We start from the raw sequence: 13,119 nt of genomic DNA, 5'->3' as shown, positions 1-13,119 counted from the left end.
TCTAGTCAGCTAATGGCTAGCCCATTTCAAGGCCACTCTCACTGGGTCAGTTCTGTTGGATTTTCTGCTGATGGCACCAAAGTGGTTTCTGGCTCTTGGGATAAGACAGTAAGGATCTGGAATGCTACATCTGGTCAGTTAGCAGCTGGCCCCTTTCATGGCCACTCTGACTATATCACATCTGTTGGATTTTCCCCTGATGGTATCAAAGTGGTTTCCGGCTCTTTTGATAATACAGTGAGGATCTGGAATGCCACCTCTCATCAGATGGGACGAACCCTTCAAGACCCTAGTGGAACTTCTAAATTTGTTCCATATTCTCCCAGTGGTAGTGAAGAAGCTTCAGGCTGCCCTGGAAAACTCGTCAAGGATTCTGTTGCAAAGACTGGTATGCCTATGGATCACTATGATAATGCCATATTAAATATAGTACCTTCCAATTGGGAGGGACTTACCACAAGAGACTCAGGGCGGGTATCATTTCAGGGAGAAGATGACCATGCAGATCATATATATTGGGTACCAATACACCTGATTAGGCATTGGTGTCACTCTCAGACTGTCCTTGTTATTGGCACACCTGATATTCATGCATCATACAAAGACTTTGTGCATGGCTCTAATTGGATTTCCCGTAGGAGTGGCAGTGGCATCATAGGTTAGTTAATTAGTCATTCTTTCTTTGAATCTAAAAGCTAACTACTTTCGGCAGCTACCACTAGTGGTAATGCTCCAAATGAATCACAAGTTGAGACACCAAGGAAGCAGAGAAGGTTAAGGTTCCTACGTTCACTGTGGAAGAAAGTCCGATGTCATGCACCAAAGTTGATTGGTAGCATGGACAGGTGTCAATAATGAAGCGAATATTCAAAAGACTCGCCTTTGCGCCACACAGGCACAGTGCCACGTGGAATAGTAATTAATATTGCCCTTTTTGAACTTGTGGCTGATCAGCACCACCTCTATTAGGCAATCCAGTCACGCTCACCTTTGCTTTTCCATCCGGTACTTTCCGTGTTTTGGCATTTCGGCAAATTTTCGCGTCGCCACTGGCTACACATTGCATTGCGCCCTCGCTTTTGTCGTTTCCCTTACTCCCCTTCCTTTGCCTAGCCCCACCATGGGCCCCTTCCTCTCCTTTTTATTCTCACCTGACGGTCGTTTCTGGATCCCCATTCTAATCCACTTTTCCGTCACCTCCACCCTCTTCCTCCTCATTTTATTTGCACCCCCACCATTTCTGATGTCACCACTTCCTATCCGCTTCCGTCGCCGATCCGTTGACTACCACGTGCCACTGCTGATATCAGCAAAGCCCCGGCGGCCGGTTCAAATAGGGCAACAGGTCCATCTTTATGACGTCGATCTACCATCATATACTATCAAAACATCGGTCGCTCGTCTTGCCTGGTTGGAGCGTGGGTGGGTAGTTTTTGAGCTGGAGAAGGTTCATCCCCTTGCGTCGCCCATGTTCATTGCTGTCCCATTCACTTGGGTACACTTATCTTTTGTCCATCGTCTTCGCTACAGCTACACCTATCACACGCTCCCTGGGACTCACTTGTTCCAAATTGGAACTACTCCTCTCCCTCCCTCGTTTGATCAGGTGGTCCAACACAACCAGTCCATTGGTAAGGCCATGGAACTGTCGGATTTGGACTAGGTGGTGGACCGGTGGCTCCAGTTCCTTTTTCTTCAGCAGAACATTCATTTACAGTGCGATTATTTTTGATTTTTGAATCATTTTTATGGACACATATTTTTTTAGAATGCCTGACTGACAATAAAGGAACTGTGTTGATACTGATAGTGTTTTGCCTTGCCCTTTTTTTACTGCATCTTCCCATGACATCATGATTTTCCTGCTCTCTTTTTGCTATTGGACTTTACTTTATGGCTGTACAAACCTGTGACATTACTCACAGCATTCATTGTTCTATCTCTTTCTTTTCCTTTTTTTGACAATCTTATTCTGTACTACCTATGCAGGATTTGTCAGCGTACATTCCTTCCTTCATATTCTTTCTCATTCTTTTTGCACAGCTATACTGTGCATAGCCTACTTTTCTTTTACTATATAAACCCCTGTATTTTACCTTGTAAAAAAAACAAGAACTCCAATCCAGACTTCTTCTCTACTCTCAAGTTCACTACTCTGCTACTTGTGATCCAGTGTGGTCACAACACTTCCCACTTTTACCACTGTCAACTGCTGTCATCGTCATTTCCCACTTTTGAAGTCATTATCATCCCTTTTGATTAGAGTCCTTCTGAGCACTACAGTTTGTGCGTCAGGAGCCTGCTATCACTGGGAACCTCGTCATATTGTTGTTCTCAAACCTACCTTGTGCTACGATTAGCAAGGTAGTGCTCGTGTATACTCGTCACAAAGCCCCTATCCTTCTATAAATTCAACTATCCCTCCTCCTCAAAACCCACACTCATACACCTCTGGGTTTTACTTTGAAGGATCTTTATACGTACCACCCCACGAACAACCAAACCACTCCACTGTTCTAGGAGGCAAAGCCCATAAACAAGTTCCGTGGAATCTGGGAGGATTGTGTGTTAGTTTGTTTTGTGTGTGGTTTTCTAAGAACAGTTCTCATCATCGACACCGAGCAACAAAGCTATGAAGGTTCATTCAAAGGAAACTAGGCAAGAAATGACAGTTTAGTTACATTGACATGACTTGCAATCAAACACTGTCTCTTGATAGCCCTTGTGAAATGTATGTACTGAATAGTGTTGAGATGTGCTTACCAAACACTGTGGGGATCAACTTATATGAGCCCAGCTTATATGCTGAAAAGAATCAATTTTAGCTTTTTTCAGCCAATCAAAACACAGATATCCAATATCTTCAGCATATAAGCTGGGCTCATATAAGTCAATCCCCACAGTGAAAGATGTGAATGGTGGCAATGACAGTGTATTCATCTGTAACCACATAATAATGAGTAAGATACTAACGTCGAGGGATACGAACTGCAACTCGGATGCAGGTTCATAGATTTTATAAGCTTTCAGTTACGAGGCTACCCCCATCCATGGTGCTTGTTATCAAGATCCGAATAACCGGCTAAGTGACTGATGAGGTTTCCCAGGTGTTTATACGACAGCACAAAGGTACTCCTTTCCGCCGGGCAGTGAGTAAATACCACGCATGATGACAAGTAAGAAGATGGAAAAGCACTCAAGCACATGTGGCCTCCTCCCCTGTCTCTTCGTGCCGCACTTCATCAATATCCTAACATCATGGCTAGGTTGCGTTTCGACGTGAACGATGGTCTAAAGGAGCCGGCACGTGGAAGGATGAGATGAGGGAGAAAGGGAGACATTCGACTGGAATTCAAGGATACAAATGACGAACCCAAAGAAATTGCTTGCATATAGCCACCAGTGACGGCCGTAGTAATACAAGTAAGCGTCCATCGTACATCTTTTTCCTATACCAGTTCATAAGGGCGTAACTCCGTTCACGAAGTTCAGAGATAGATGGCAGGCACAAAGCGAGTGAAAGATGACCTCACTTTATAGTGAATGTCAGTGTACCTAAGAGCTCGAGTCAAAGCAAAATATGAGAGAAAGAAGAAATCCAAACCCACAGAAACGAGGAAACAATCAAATCCTCGCAAGCCAAATACATATGTAGCCTACTTCCTACTCCTTAACACCATATTCAACGGTGGCCTGATCACAGTGAAATAATCTTCAATTCGCTCCTCCCACTTCTCCATCTCCCATACGCCCTCTTCAGACGGACCAAACGAGAGCTCGAACCGGTGGAGGATATGGCAAGTTACCGCACGCAGCTCAAGTAACGCAAGGTTCTTACCAACACAGTTGTTAGGACCGAGTGAGAAAGGGATAAATGCAGCTGTGTTGTGTACGAAATCGGATTGGGCACTTGCGCTTACTTTGGATGATGCGCCGATGAAGTCGACTCGGTGGGATGATGGGAGCCAGCGGTCAGGCCAGAAGGAGTTGGGGTAAGGTGAGAAGTAGCGTGGGTCACGATGTATTGAGTAGGTGTGTATGAACATGTTAGCTGGCTCAGGGACGAAGCTGTTGGAGGTTAATGGGATAAGGTCGAACGAATGCATCTGTGACGAGATACAAAAGTGACATACAAAGGCCCTATCATCTTCCCGCCGCTTCCTGGTATGATCTGACGCTGTACACCACTCAATACGGCAGGGTACAGGCGCAGCGCTTCGTTTCTATAATTTGAGACGTCCAACATCCGGTAAATTTTGTCAATTCTGCTTGGATGGTAACATAGTCAAGAAAATGCACTCACATACACGCATTCAAGTATGGCATCCCGGCCATTTTTGCAAAATCTACGGGATCCTCCGCCTCCTCTTTCCCCTCCCCTTCTGTGTGAAAAGCGAGGTCAATCTCCGTTTGGAGGCGCTTGTAAACCTCTGGATGGCGCAGGATGAAGTAGAAGAGCACGCTGAGCGACGTTGCAGTTGTATCAGACCCCGCAAGGATAGCAAGTAGACTATCTGAGATCACGACGGGCTGGGAGGGTCGGACAGTTTCGTGACCTTCTTCATCCATCTACGGAGTAGAACAAGGGTATGAAAAATTTAGTGAGTAGTATAAAACGTCATTGATGCGCAATGTGGAACAGTGCATGCAAGATGATGGCAAAAACGGAATGGTAATTTAGTTAATAATGGAGTTATGAATGCAACAATGAAGACACGCACAAGATGATAAAAAAGGTCCTTCTTCTCGCAGCCACGCTCAAGTCGGCGTTCTGCACTCGTCTGTGCGAAAGACTTCAGCTGAAGAAGGGCTTGTACCGATGTTGGGAGCATCCGCAGGAGAGGCGCAGCCCAAGGAACGAGAAACGCAACTCCGGTGAACCTATGGACATAGGTGGATATACGAGGGTGCGTAATGGAATGTGAAAACGCGCGACAAGATAATAGAGGGAAGGATCGATCGAGATACAAACTGAGATTTGGGGAGGGTACGGAGATTAAGGCGAGAATTTACGTACTTGACACCATCCTCTATGATCTGCCAGACGCCGTTCACGTCTCTACCTTCTCTCATAAGTTCAGAAGTAGCACCGAAACTATCAAGACACGTATTAGTATAACGCAGAACTGCTTCTACCCGAGAACGCAACACTGACGCCATGTTATTCATGAAATCAAACCTAAGCAATATCAAAATTGTCAGCATCAGGATATGAAGATATGAAAACACAACGTTGCCCTCTCCAGGCCGTAAGAAAAGCGGGAGATGGGCTGGTGCCATGATGGGGAGTCGGACTCACGTAAAGAATGTCATCCACATGGACATATCCATCACTTGCCCTTGCCTTTTCCCGAGCGCATCAAGCAATTCACGCGAGCGAAGCACGATACTCTCTTCATAGTCCTTCAGCGAAGCGGTGCTCAATGCGCGGTTCCACGGCCGTCGTCTACGCGCGTGCTCCACAGGGTCCCGTTGCATAATGAGGGCATTTGTGCTTCCCTTAGGATTGCGGTTCGTCCAGACTATGGAAAGGGTAGATAGTTAGACTAATGACTTGTGGAAGTAGAGATTACGTACAAGGGCCTTTTGGGAGGCCACTGGTACCTAGGACGGGTAGAACGGCATCGACGTTTCGAATTGACAGCTCGTTTGGCCCTGGAATCAAGAAAAAGGTTAGTAAAGATGCTTGAGCATTATGTGGCAGTACAAGGAACACAAAAGTAGTAATTCACCGATTCTGACAACGTCGCCGTAACGCTGGTGTAGTGCATAATAGTGACGCCATTGCCCGCCTTTTCGATTTACCCACACCATCCATAGCTTTGAGATACGATTTGGAAGAGGTCCTGGGAAACGAGCGAGGGGATGGAGAGGGGATAGACGGTAGATAAGGACATATGATAGGAGCAGGGCCCAGTGAGAGGCGAAGACGACAGGGATGGCAGTGGCGTATTGGTATGCGGGTAAGAGGGAGAACCAAGCAAGTGCACAGGCGAGAAGGGCAGGTACACCGAGGAGAAGACTTAAGACCGGTAAAGGCTCTGACGGTTCAGCGCGTTTAAAGACAAGATAGCAAACCTGTGCGATCAATAACCCAATCAGCAATCAACAATCCTCTTGAGGACTGCATCAAAGTAAAACATTACTCACAAAGCTCACTGCAGCAACTATGTAACTCGGCTGGGAGAGATTGGTCTGCATCGCGGTGTTCTGTTCCAGGTGATAGGAAGCGGGAAACGATGTTTATATAACGGGCGTCGAGCGCCAAATTACCTGAAATTGTGGACTCCACTGATAGCTGATAGTGGAGTTGGAACAGGCCTGAAGGAGCACTGAAAGAGTGCCAGCAGCGAATGAGCGTTGTGCCAGGATCGGGGATGGTTTCCGTGGCCGAGGCAGTAGTAAGCAACCGCAGGTCCACCGGCCTAGTCATTATCCGTGTTTTAGCTGCAAGTTCAAGTTGATGCCCTCAATACATGTATCTCCTCTCGAAACCCTGATCTAGCACTGCAATTTTCCATGGTCTATATACCCTCAGTCCGTGGCGATATTTCCCGTGGATGCATGGCAGAACAATATTCACTGACAAGGTTCAGTTCCCGGTGGAGGTAGAGGTCCTCCATTGGGCGCGTTCAGTCACGATGGCCCACGTCAGTTTCTTCTTATAATATCACCAGCTCAAACTGGCAAATGACTGAACTCAAACTCCCAACCTTGTTCTGATCCGCAACGTGGCATTACAGTTTGCCACCAAGACTTTGGCCCTTCTATCATCTAACGCGGCTCTCCGTTCACCCAAATCACGTCATGTCAGTAACATACCCTCTCGTGCCCACCATAATTTTCGCATCGATGCCTATCATAGCCTGAAAGACTAAATTGCTTTGTGTTCCTAGTGCGGTACCCACTGTCAACTGCAACGCGCCCAAGTATGGTCAGTTCGTAAACTCACAACGCGATCATCACGGGCGCAGAAAAGAATATTCTACGGATGAAAATGACACGGTGCTGACAAATTACTAGAAATAACATACATATCTATAACTACCACGAATACTTTCCAGGATGCAGGGAGAAAACTCACTGCAGCTTCTTAATACTCAGGTTTGATCGCCGCTGTTTATCCTACGCAGTCTCTGAACATATTCAAGCTACCATGGATACATTTGTTGGTGAATGCACAATGCGCCCTCGACTCGTATTCCTTCCCTCTTCTTGTTGTCTCTTTACTCCTCTCAAGCTTCAAGGACATACTCAAAAGTATTGTACGAGATCGGAAAGAGAATATTGTTCGCTATGAAAGCGCCACGATCTTGACAGGGTGCCAAGGCCAACTCTAGTCGACGTCACGAACAAACCTATGACAAGGTGAGCAGGCCTGACTTCCCTCTTCTAGCTGTCACTCTACGTGAAAACTGACGTCAAGTAGGATAAATTCAGGTTCAAATCACACGATGATCGATCATGCATATTATTTCGAGTCAGCCCAACGAACTCATCTGTATTATATGATTTGTGATTAACCCACGCTGTACGAAAATGCAATGCGTTCCTAACGCGGCGGCACATACAATCAATTTTAACTTCTTCAAGTATTCATGGTCCAAGTATAGCCAGCTCGCAACGATACGCGATCATAGCAGGATCACCGCGGGCGCGCAAGAGAAGCCGGAGGGGACCCGGGTGAACACGCCACGGTATTGACAGGGATAAAATAACTATCTACAGCAGCTACGACTCGGAACGGAGTGCGGTGGAATATCCAACTGGCGCCTCGCAAAGCCAAAATGTCCCTTGTAACTACTGGCGAGCTTCTTTATATTCGGAACGTTTCCACATGACCACTGCCAGTTATTCATGTCGTGAAAACCCGGAGGTGGAATATCTCGATCTCGGTATTCATGATGCGTACGGCGTGTATGTGGCAGATACGCATAATCAGCTCAGTATCGTGACGGTGCCTCGCTTTAACCATATGTTTTACATATTTCAGGGGCTCGTGAATGGAATATAACTGGTCCGGGTGAAGAGTGTGCCTATGATGCACCGATAGCCGTCCATACCGCCCACAAGCAGAAGGTAACTATATGGCAAATCTTCTGAAACGATAAGTACTGGTTTTGCGGTACGTAGCATTCGTGTCTACGATAACAGCAAAAGGTCAACTGAGACTTGAGATATTCATACCTAACAGGAACGTGTCTTCCATTCGTCGGTCAAAAATTATGCAGTAAATATGGTCAACACTAGGTTACATTCTATAATTCATAATGAAGACCCTTTCGACAGATACAGATTGTTTAATAGTCCGACAACGATAACACCACTATTTTTGGCAGTACTCAAGTTGCACTGCTCATGGGTATCCTAACGACCTGGTAGGTCGGTTATAATGGCACACGACAGAGATGTCTCCCTCCTGACCTGTCTCCCAACGGCTTTCAGACATGTCCCGAGCCGCACTCACTCCTACCCTAACATAAGCACATAAAAATGGATATCTGATGCTATCATACCTTCCAATAAGTATCAAACGCTCACATACCCAGGACTAATAGTCGTGAGACTCCGAGCCATCGATATATATTACAGGTCAGTTTTGAATCAAGCAGAGGCAGTGGCTTATCAGACCACAATCGCCGCGGTCGTTCTGGCAAGCGATCAGACCTGAAAAGCACATCCACCACGGAAGAGACCGGCTGGACCAGCCAGATTGCAGGTAGGAAATAGAACAAGTTTAACAGGTGTCTGTCAATTCCAGCACCGACCCTCCTGAGGAACCCGTACTAGAAGCTACAGCAGATTAGTTGAAGCAACCTAAATCAGACTCATCAACCAGAAGCTCAAGGACAATAGACATGTAAGGTAGGAACACATATCGATTTTCGCGTCTAGTCAGACCAGGCTACCAGTGCGTCATACCGCTCAAGAAAATCGGTTATAGCCCAATATACCGAATTTGGTGGTGTTTGAAGCGATATGAAATGATGAACACTGACCAGTGGGTCGGGCCAACAGAACACGTTGGACAAGTCGATGCTCTAACCATTTTCAGGGAGAGGGACAGATAATGCTGGTAATATGCATCTAAACGGAACAAAACATATAGGGGCAACCTTCAGTGCGAAACCCGATGCCGCGCTCCCGCACGAATCATTTAATACAAGCTTTTCACAAGTACTGCAATATTTTGTATGTCGTCCATTTTTACGAGACTTGTTCAAAAAGAGGGATATAGGATGAAGCGAGCCCTTGGCGCCCAACAGATAAAGAACGATGCACCTGCGGGTAGCGCGGCTTGTCGTAATCAGAAAAGAATATAACGTCAACGGTGTCTTCAAACATGTGATAACAAACTGCGCAAACCTCCAGGTAATTCTGAAAGGAGAAGCGATTATCCCTTTAAAGGGCTGATAATTCGCCGATCATCGGCAGACAATGTTCCACTGGCACCCACAAGTACGAAAATTATCGCCTATGCTCTATCGTAACATAAGTTGTGTGATCTGGTTATGCATGGATTCTTCATGAGAAGCCGATGGCTATCAGCTTTAGGGATGCCGCTGGTAGGGCACCCTACTACGTAGCTATCTAGAGTATACCATCATGCCAAGGGTATACTCTCAGTAGTAGTTCCTAAAATTCAGCTGAGATGCGCCTGAGCAAATAAAAAATAAGGGGGAATTTGAGTTTACGAACGGATCTTGTTACTTGCCAAATTCAATCTGATACAAATCCAACAAAATCCAAGGTTATCATCGATGTGGAATTCCGATTGGTATGGTAAAGAAGCTATTAAAGAAGCTATCCCAGTGGAGAAAGGCGGTGCAAACAGACGTTCTTCGACAGCCATCATTCAGTGCGTTCGCTCAAAGGACAACTTGAAGAATGCGAAGTGTGATAGATAGCATTAAGACTGATGCATAGGAACTAGACTGTTTTCGGACCGGAAAGAGGGTGACGCACTGGCAGGACACACATGATCCATCCCTCTAGGCGTATTATTTAGCTTCCGCGTGCCTATCAGAAGTCAACTTTTACACCATTTTTTGGAGCAAACGATGTGGTTCCGCAGACGGCACCCCAGGTTTGAATCTGATTGAAATCGAGACGTACACCGGAGCTTGAGAAGACTGATCTTCACCTGAGATAAAGGACAATCATCATCAGGGTCGGACTCAAGCAAACAATTGATATTAGCTTACTGATGGTAGCAGTGCGGAGAAGAAAATCCAATGAAGTAGGTAGGAGTAATACTGGCATGAGGGACTTGAACTGTCATCGATGTGACAGAAAGAATACCAGGAAGAAAATTCTGCCAGATAATATGTCGTGAAATGCCGACACTGGATAGGTTCAAACCATCAAACCTTCGATGCCACGAAGTAGGGCTATCGTAGGTGCCGCGGCTGAATTTTTATTGAATGTCGACCTGGACCAGGAACGAATGTTGGACATGGAATTGCCGCTGGGAGTGAGCGTACACTTCTCGATTCGAGGGCTCCAACCCTTTAGATATCACTAAAAGCCTGCGAGGGCTAGAACAAGGGTTTCGACACTGTTAATATCCCTATAGTGGAGCTACATAGATGGTCTTCTTTCAGTGACCTCTGCGGATTGTGAAGGTGAGAAAAACACGTGCACGCCGGCAACCCCATCCATAGCTTCACAGTTGACGCCCATTCTACACAGAACGAGCGAGCCTCCGAGTCTCGCCCCCTCCTGCACTTCGGTATTCGTCATGAAAGATGTATAACAAAGCATCAGACTCCATTGGTACGATGACGTACGAGCCTTAGGTTTGACGAATATGTCCTCGGGCATCAACTCTATTGAACAGAACTTCATCCGGCACCTCGTTATCTATCGCCGTCCAGCAATGGCAAACAATGCCTAATACTGCACGACAAGATCCAAAAAAAGAACATTAGCACTGCTCAGTAGGCAATAACTGCTATCTTACCTAGGGTTGTGATTGCATTCGGGTGATTATTCTGGCCAAATGTATTCAAACATGTGGGTTTGGAAGCCAACAAGAGAATTGCGCAGGGTAGGAAGCTGGTGGGTCCAAATCAATTGTAGAAGGGAAATAAAGAAGGTTTATCGGAGGCAGGCGGACTAAGGGAGTTTGGGGCGAATCAATGAGAGAGGTTTATATAAGAGGGACTCACACACTCTCATACGCTGGTTTTTGGGGCCATTGACGTTCGCTGAGCTTCCGCGGAGTTGTAGGTCGCCATCACTCGGGACATTGGGATCGCGTCCGAGTAAACATACTGGAATCCTGTCTTTCCCAGTTGGAGTTGGCAGAACCAAATTGTGGGCGAGGAAGGAGGGATCAGCCGCCGCTACGTCTTTGACATCATACTTCCTATGCGTCGATATGCTAGATAGATACACCTCAAATCACACCCGTCGGGGGTGTCCACGTTCCAAGGTTGTGGCTACAACGTCTTACCTTAGTGGCATATGCCTGACTATACCTGACCTCGGGCTTCGTGCACGTAGCGAGGGAAACATAATCGCTAAGAAATAGCAGACGGGTTCCTAGTAGCGCTCGAATACAAAGGAAAAGGAATAGTCCTGGTTGTGCTGCATCGTCCGGCGGGTTACAGTCATCGCGTTTCACACAACTCAGAGGAACAATTCTGAAAGAAGAAAGGTAAACAAAAAATGTTCCCCGATCAAAGGACAAACCTTCTGTAGCATTCCTTGCGGGCGAAGAAGTCTGCGATCACACCCCCATACGATGGCGGCTTGCCTAAACTAACTCAAAGTAAACTGCCGCATGTTGTCAAGATTTGTAAGCATCAACACATCAAAATTTAGTATTGAGAAAGCATATAGATCTCAAAATCGGACCGACGTGGTTCGAGCATGCATTAACCATACGACATTCGACGTAAGAAGACGGAGGATCCCTATGTTCGAAATAGGGGCTATGCGGATTAGTATGAATGCATACAAGTACCGCCGCATCACGGGATGCAACCTCATTCGTAATAACTCTGGGCGTAGTGCATAATTGAGACATGGGGTAACAGTTCTGTGAGTCAGAGCCCGTCAGCATCTAATCCGATCATGATGATCAAGACGTACACTGCCGACTAGCTACTCTACCATTGTCAATTTCGATTTCTTCTTAGGCTTATTGCCATCGCCCTCTATTTGATCCCTTTTCGCTTTACCCTTACGAGCACTACCAATTACCTGATTGTCTGGCGTTGCACTATTTGCCCCTTTGTTTTCTCCTTTAGGGTGTACGATCGGTCCGTCTACGCCAGACGGCCTCAGGAATGAATTGCTAGCTTGGACAATTGGTATCGGCGGGTGTAAGGAAGGAGGGGGTCGGAGATCAGTGCCCACATTGCTGTTATCGTAAATTACACGCTTGGCTTCTCTGGATGCGTCTTTTGTCTTCCTGACTTGCTTTGTAGTTGCAGCCAGTGACCCTGAACCAGATATCGATATTGGCCGTTTTTGTCTCGCGTCTTTCGGCTGATTTTCCGGAGCAGGCTGTGATTCTGATGGTGCGTGTGCATTGCTGTATGACTAAATCAAAAGAATCAACAACAATGAGCATGGCAAGCTTAGCAAGGTTAGAGCCAATACCTCTTGAATGATTTCCTCTCCACGCTTGTTGAATGCCCGACGGCCTTTAGGGATCGTTGCGCTTATGTCGTGTGACGATGGTCGGGTGCCTCCTGTATTTTCGGGCAAAGAAGGAAAGAGAAATGGAAGATAGGAAGTCTCGTATGTCACGGTGACTGGTTGTCTAGTAAAATAAGACTGGGGTCGCCAAGAAATGAAAGTGAAATTGCTTGACTGGCGACACTTACGATTTATCATCGGAACTAGAAGTCTGTCCCCATGCCTCTCTGACCTCCCTCGCGACCTCCCATTCAGCATCGTCTTTTACCTGTGCCTTCTCGGCTTCGACTACGGTTGCGTGCTGTGTACGTCTGGCATTCTGCATGAACCGGAGACTCAGAGTCCCGGAACTCAAGGTTTTTTCTGCCATGCTGGGTTCAAGAGGCGATATGAAGACTACACTTGCTGTAGCTTGCAGTAAATAGTACGTCGTCGCACACAGGCGCAAGGGGAATAGGTCTATGGGAA

General features: G+C 46.5%; 4 protein-coding genes across 4 annotated transcripts; 2 read left to right on the top strand and 2 right to left on the bottom strand.

Annotated features, from left to right (window-relative positions):
* Positions 1–2,940: 2,940 nt before the first annotated feature.
* Positions 2,941–6,217, bottom strand: SERLADRAFT_477450 (uncharacterized protein; the record flags this gene model as incomplete). Its single annotated transcript, XM_007322816.1, has 10 exons — positions 2,941–4,068; positions 4,134–4,223; positions 4,304–4,569; positions 4,722–4,881; positions 5,018–5,095; positions 5,156–5,179; positions 5,300–5,522; positions 5,578–5,655; positions 5,733–6,078; positions 6,151–6,217. The coding sequence occupies 10 exons, from the start codon at positions 6,199–6,201 to the stop codon at positions 3,657–3,659; spliced, it is 1,728 nt and encodes a 575-aa protein (XP_007322878.1).
* Positions 6,218–6,462: 245 nt separating this feature from the next.
* SERLADRAFT_477448 (uncharacterized protein) lies at positions 6,463–7,548 on the top strand (the record flags this gene model as incomplete). Its single annotated transcript, XM_007322815.1, has 5 exons — positions 6,463–6,650; positions 6,744–6,809; positions 6,897–7,104; positions 7,152–7,368; positions 7,430–7,548. The coding sequence occupies 3 exons, from the start codon at positions 6,561–6,563 to the stop codon at positions 6,993–6,995; spliced, it is 255 nt and encodes an 84-aa protein (XP_007322877.1).
* Positions 7,549–7,581: 33 nt separating this feature from the next.
* Positions 7,582–8,372, top strand: SERLADRAFT_477447 (uncharacterized protein; the record flags this gene model as incomplete). Its single annotated transcript, XM_007322814.1, has 2 exons — positions 7,582–8,126; positions 8,196–8,372. The coding sequence occupies one exon, from the start codon at positions 7,838–7,840 to the stop codon at positions 8,012–8,014; it is 177 nt and encodes a 58-aa protein (XP_007322876.1).
* Positions 8,373–11,776: 3,404 nt separating this feature from the next.
* On the bottom strand, positions 11,777–13,070 carry SERLADRAFT_477443 (uncharacterized protein; the record flags this gene model as incomplete). The annotated part of the gene is made up of 4 exons (XM_007322813.1): positions 11,777–12,046; positions 12,100–12,552; positions 12,613–12,775; positions 12,840–13,070. The coding sequence occupies 3 exons, from the start codon at positions 13,019–13,021 to the stop codon at positions 12,112–12,114; spliced, it is 786 nt and encodes a 261-aa protein (XP_007322875.1).
* Between the last annotated feature and the right edge of the window lie 49 nt (positions 13,071–13,119).

The sequence above is a fragment of the Serpula lacrymans genome, assembly GCF_000218685.1.
Source record: "Serpula lacrymans var. lacrymans S7.9 unplaced genomic scaffold SERLAscaffold_14, whole genome shotgun sequence".
In the NCBI taxonomy this organism is placed as follows: domain Eukaryota; kingdom Fungi; phylum Basidiomycota; class Agaricomycetes; order Boletales; family Serpulaceae; genus Serpula; species Serpula lacrymans.
Note: the sequence above shows the minus strand (reverse complement) of the source record. Positions and strands in the feature narration are given on the sequence as shown.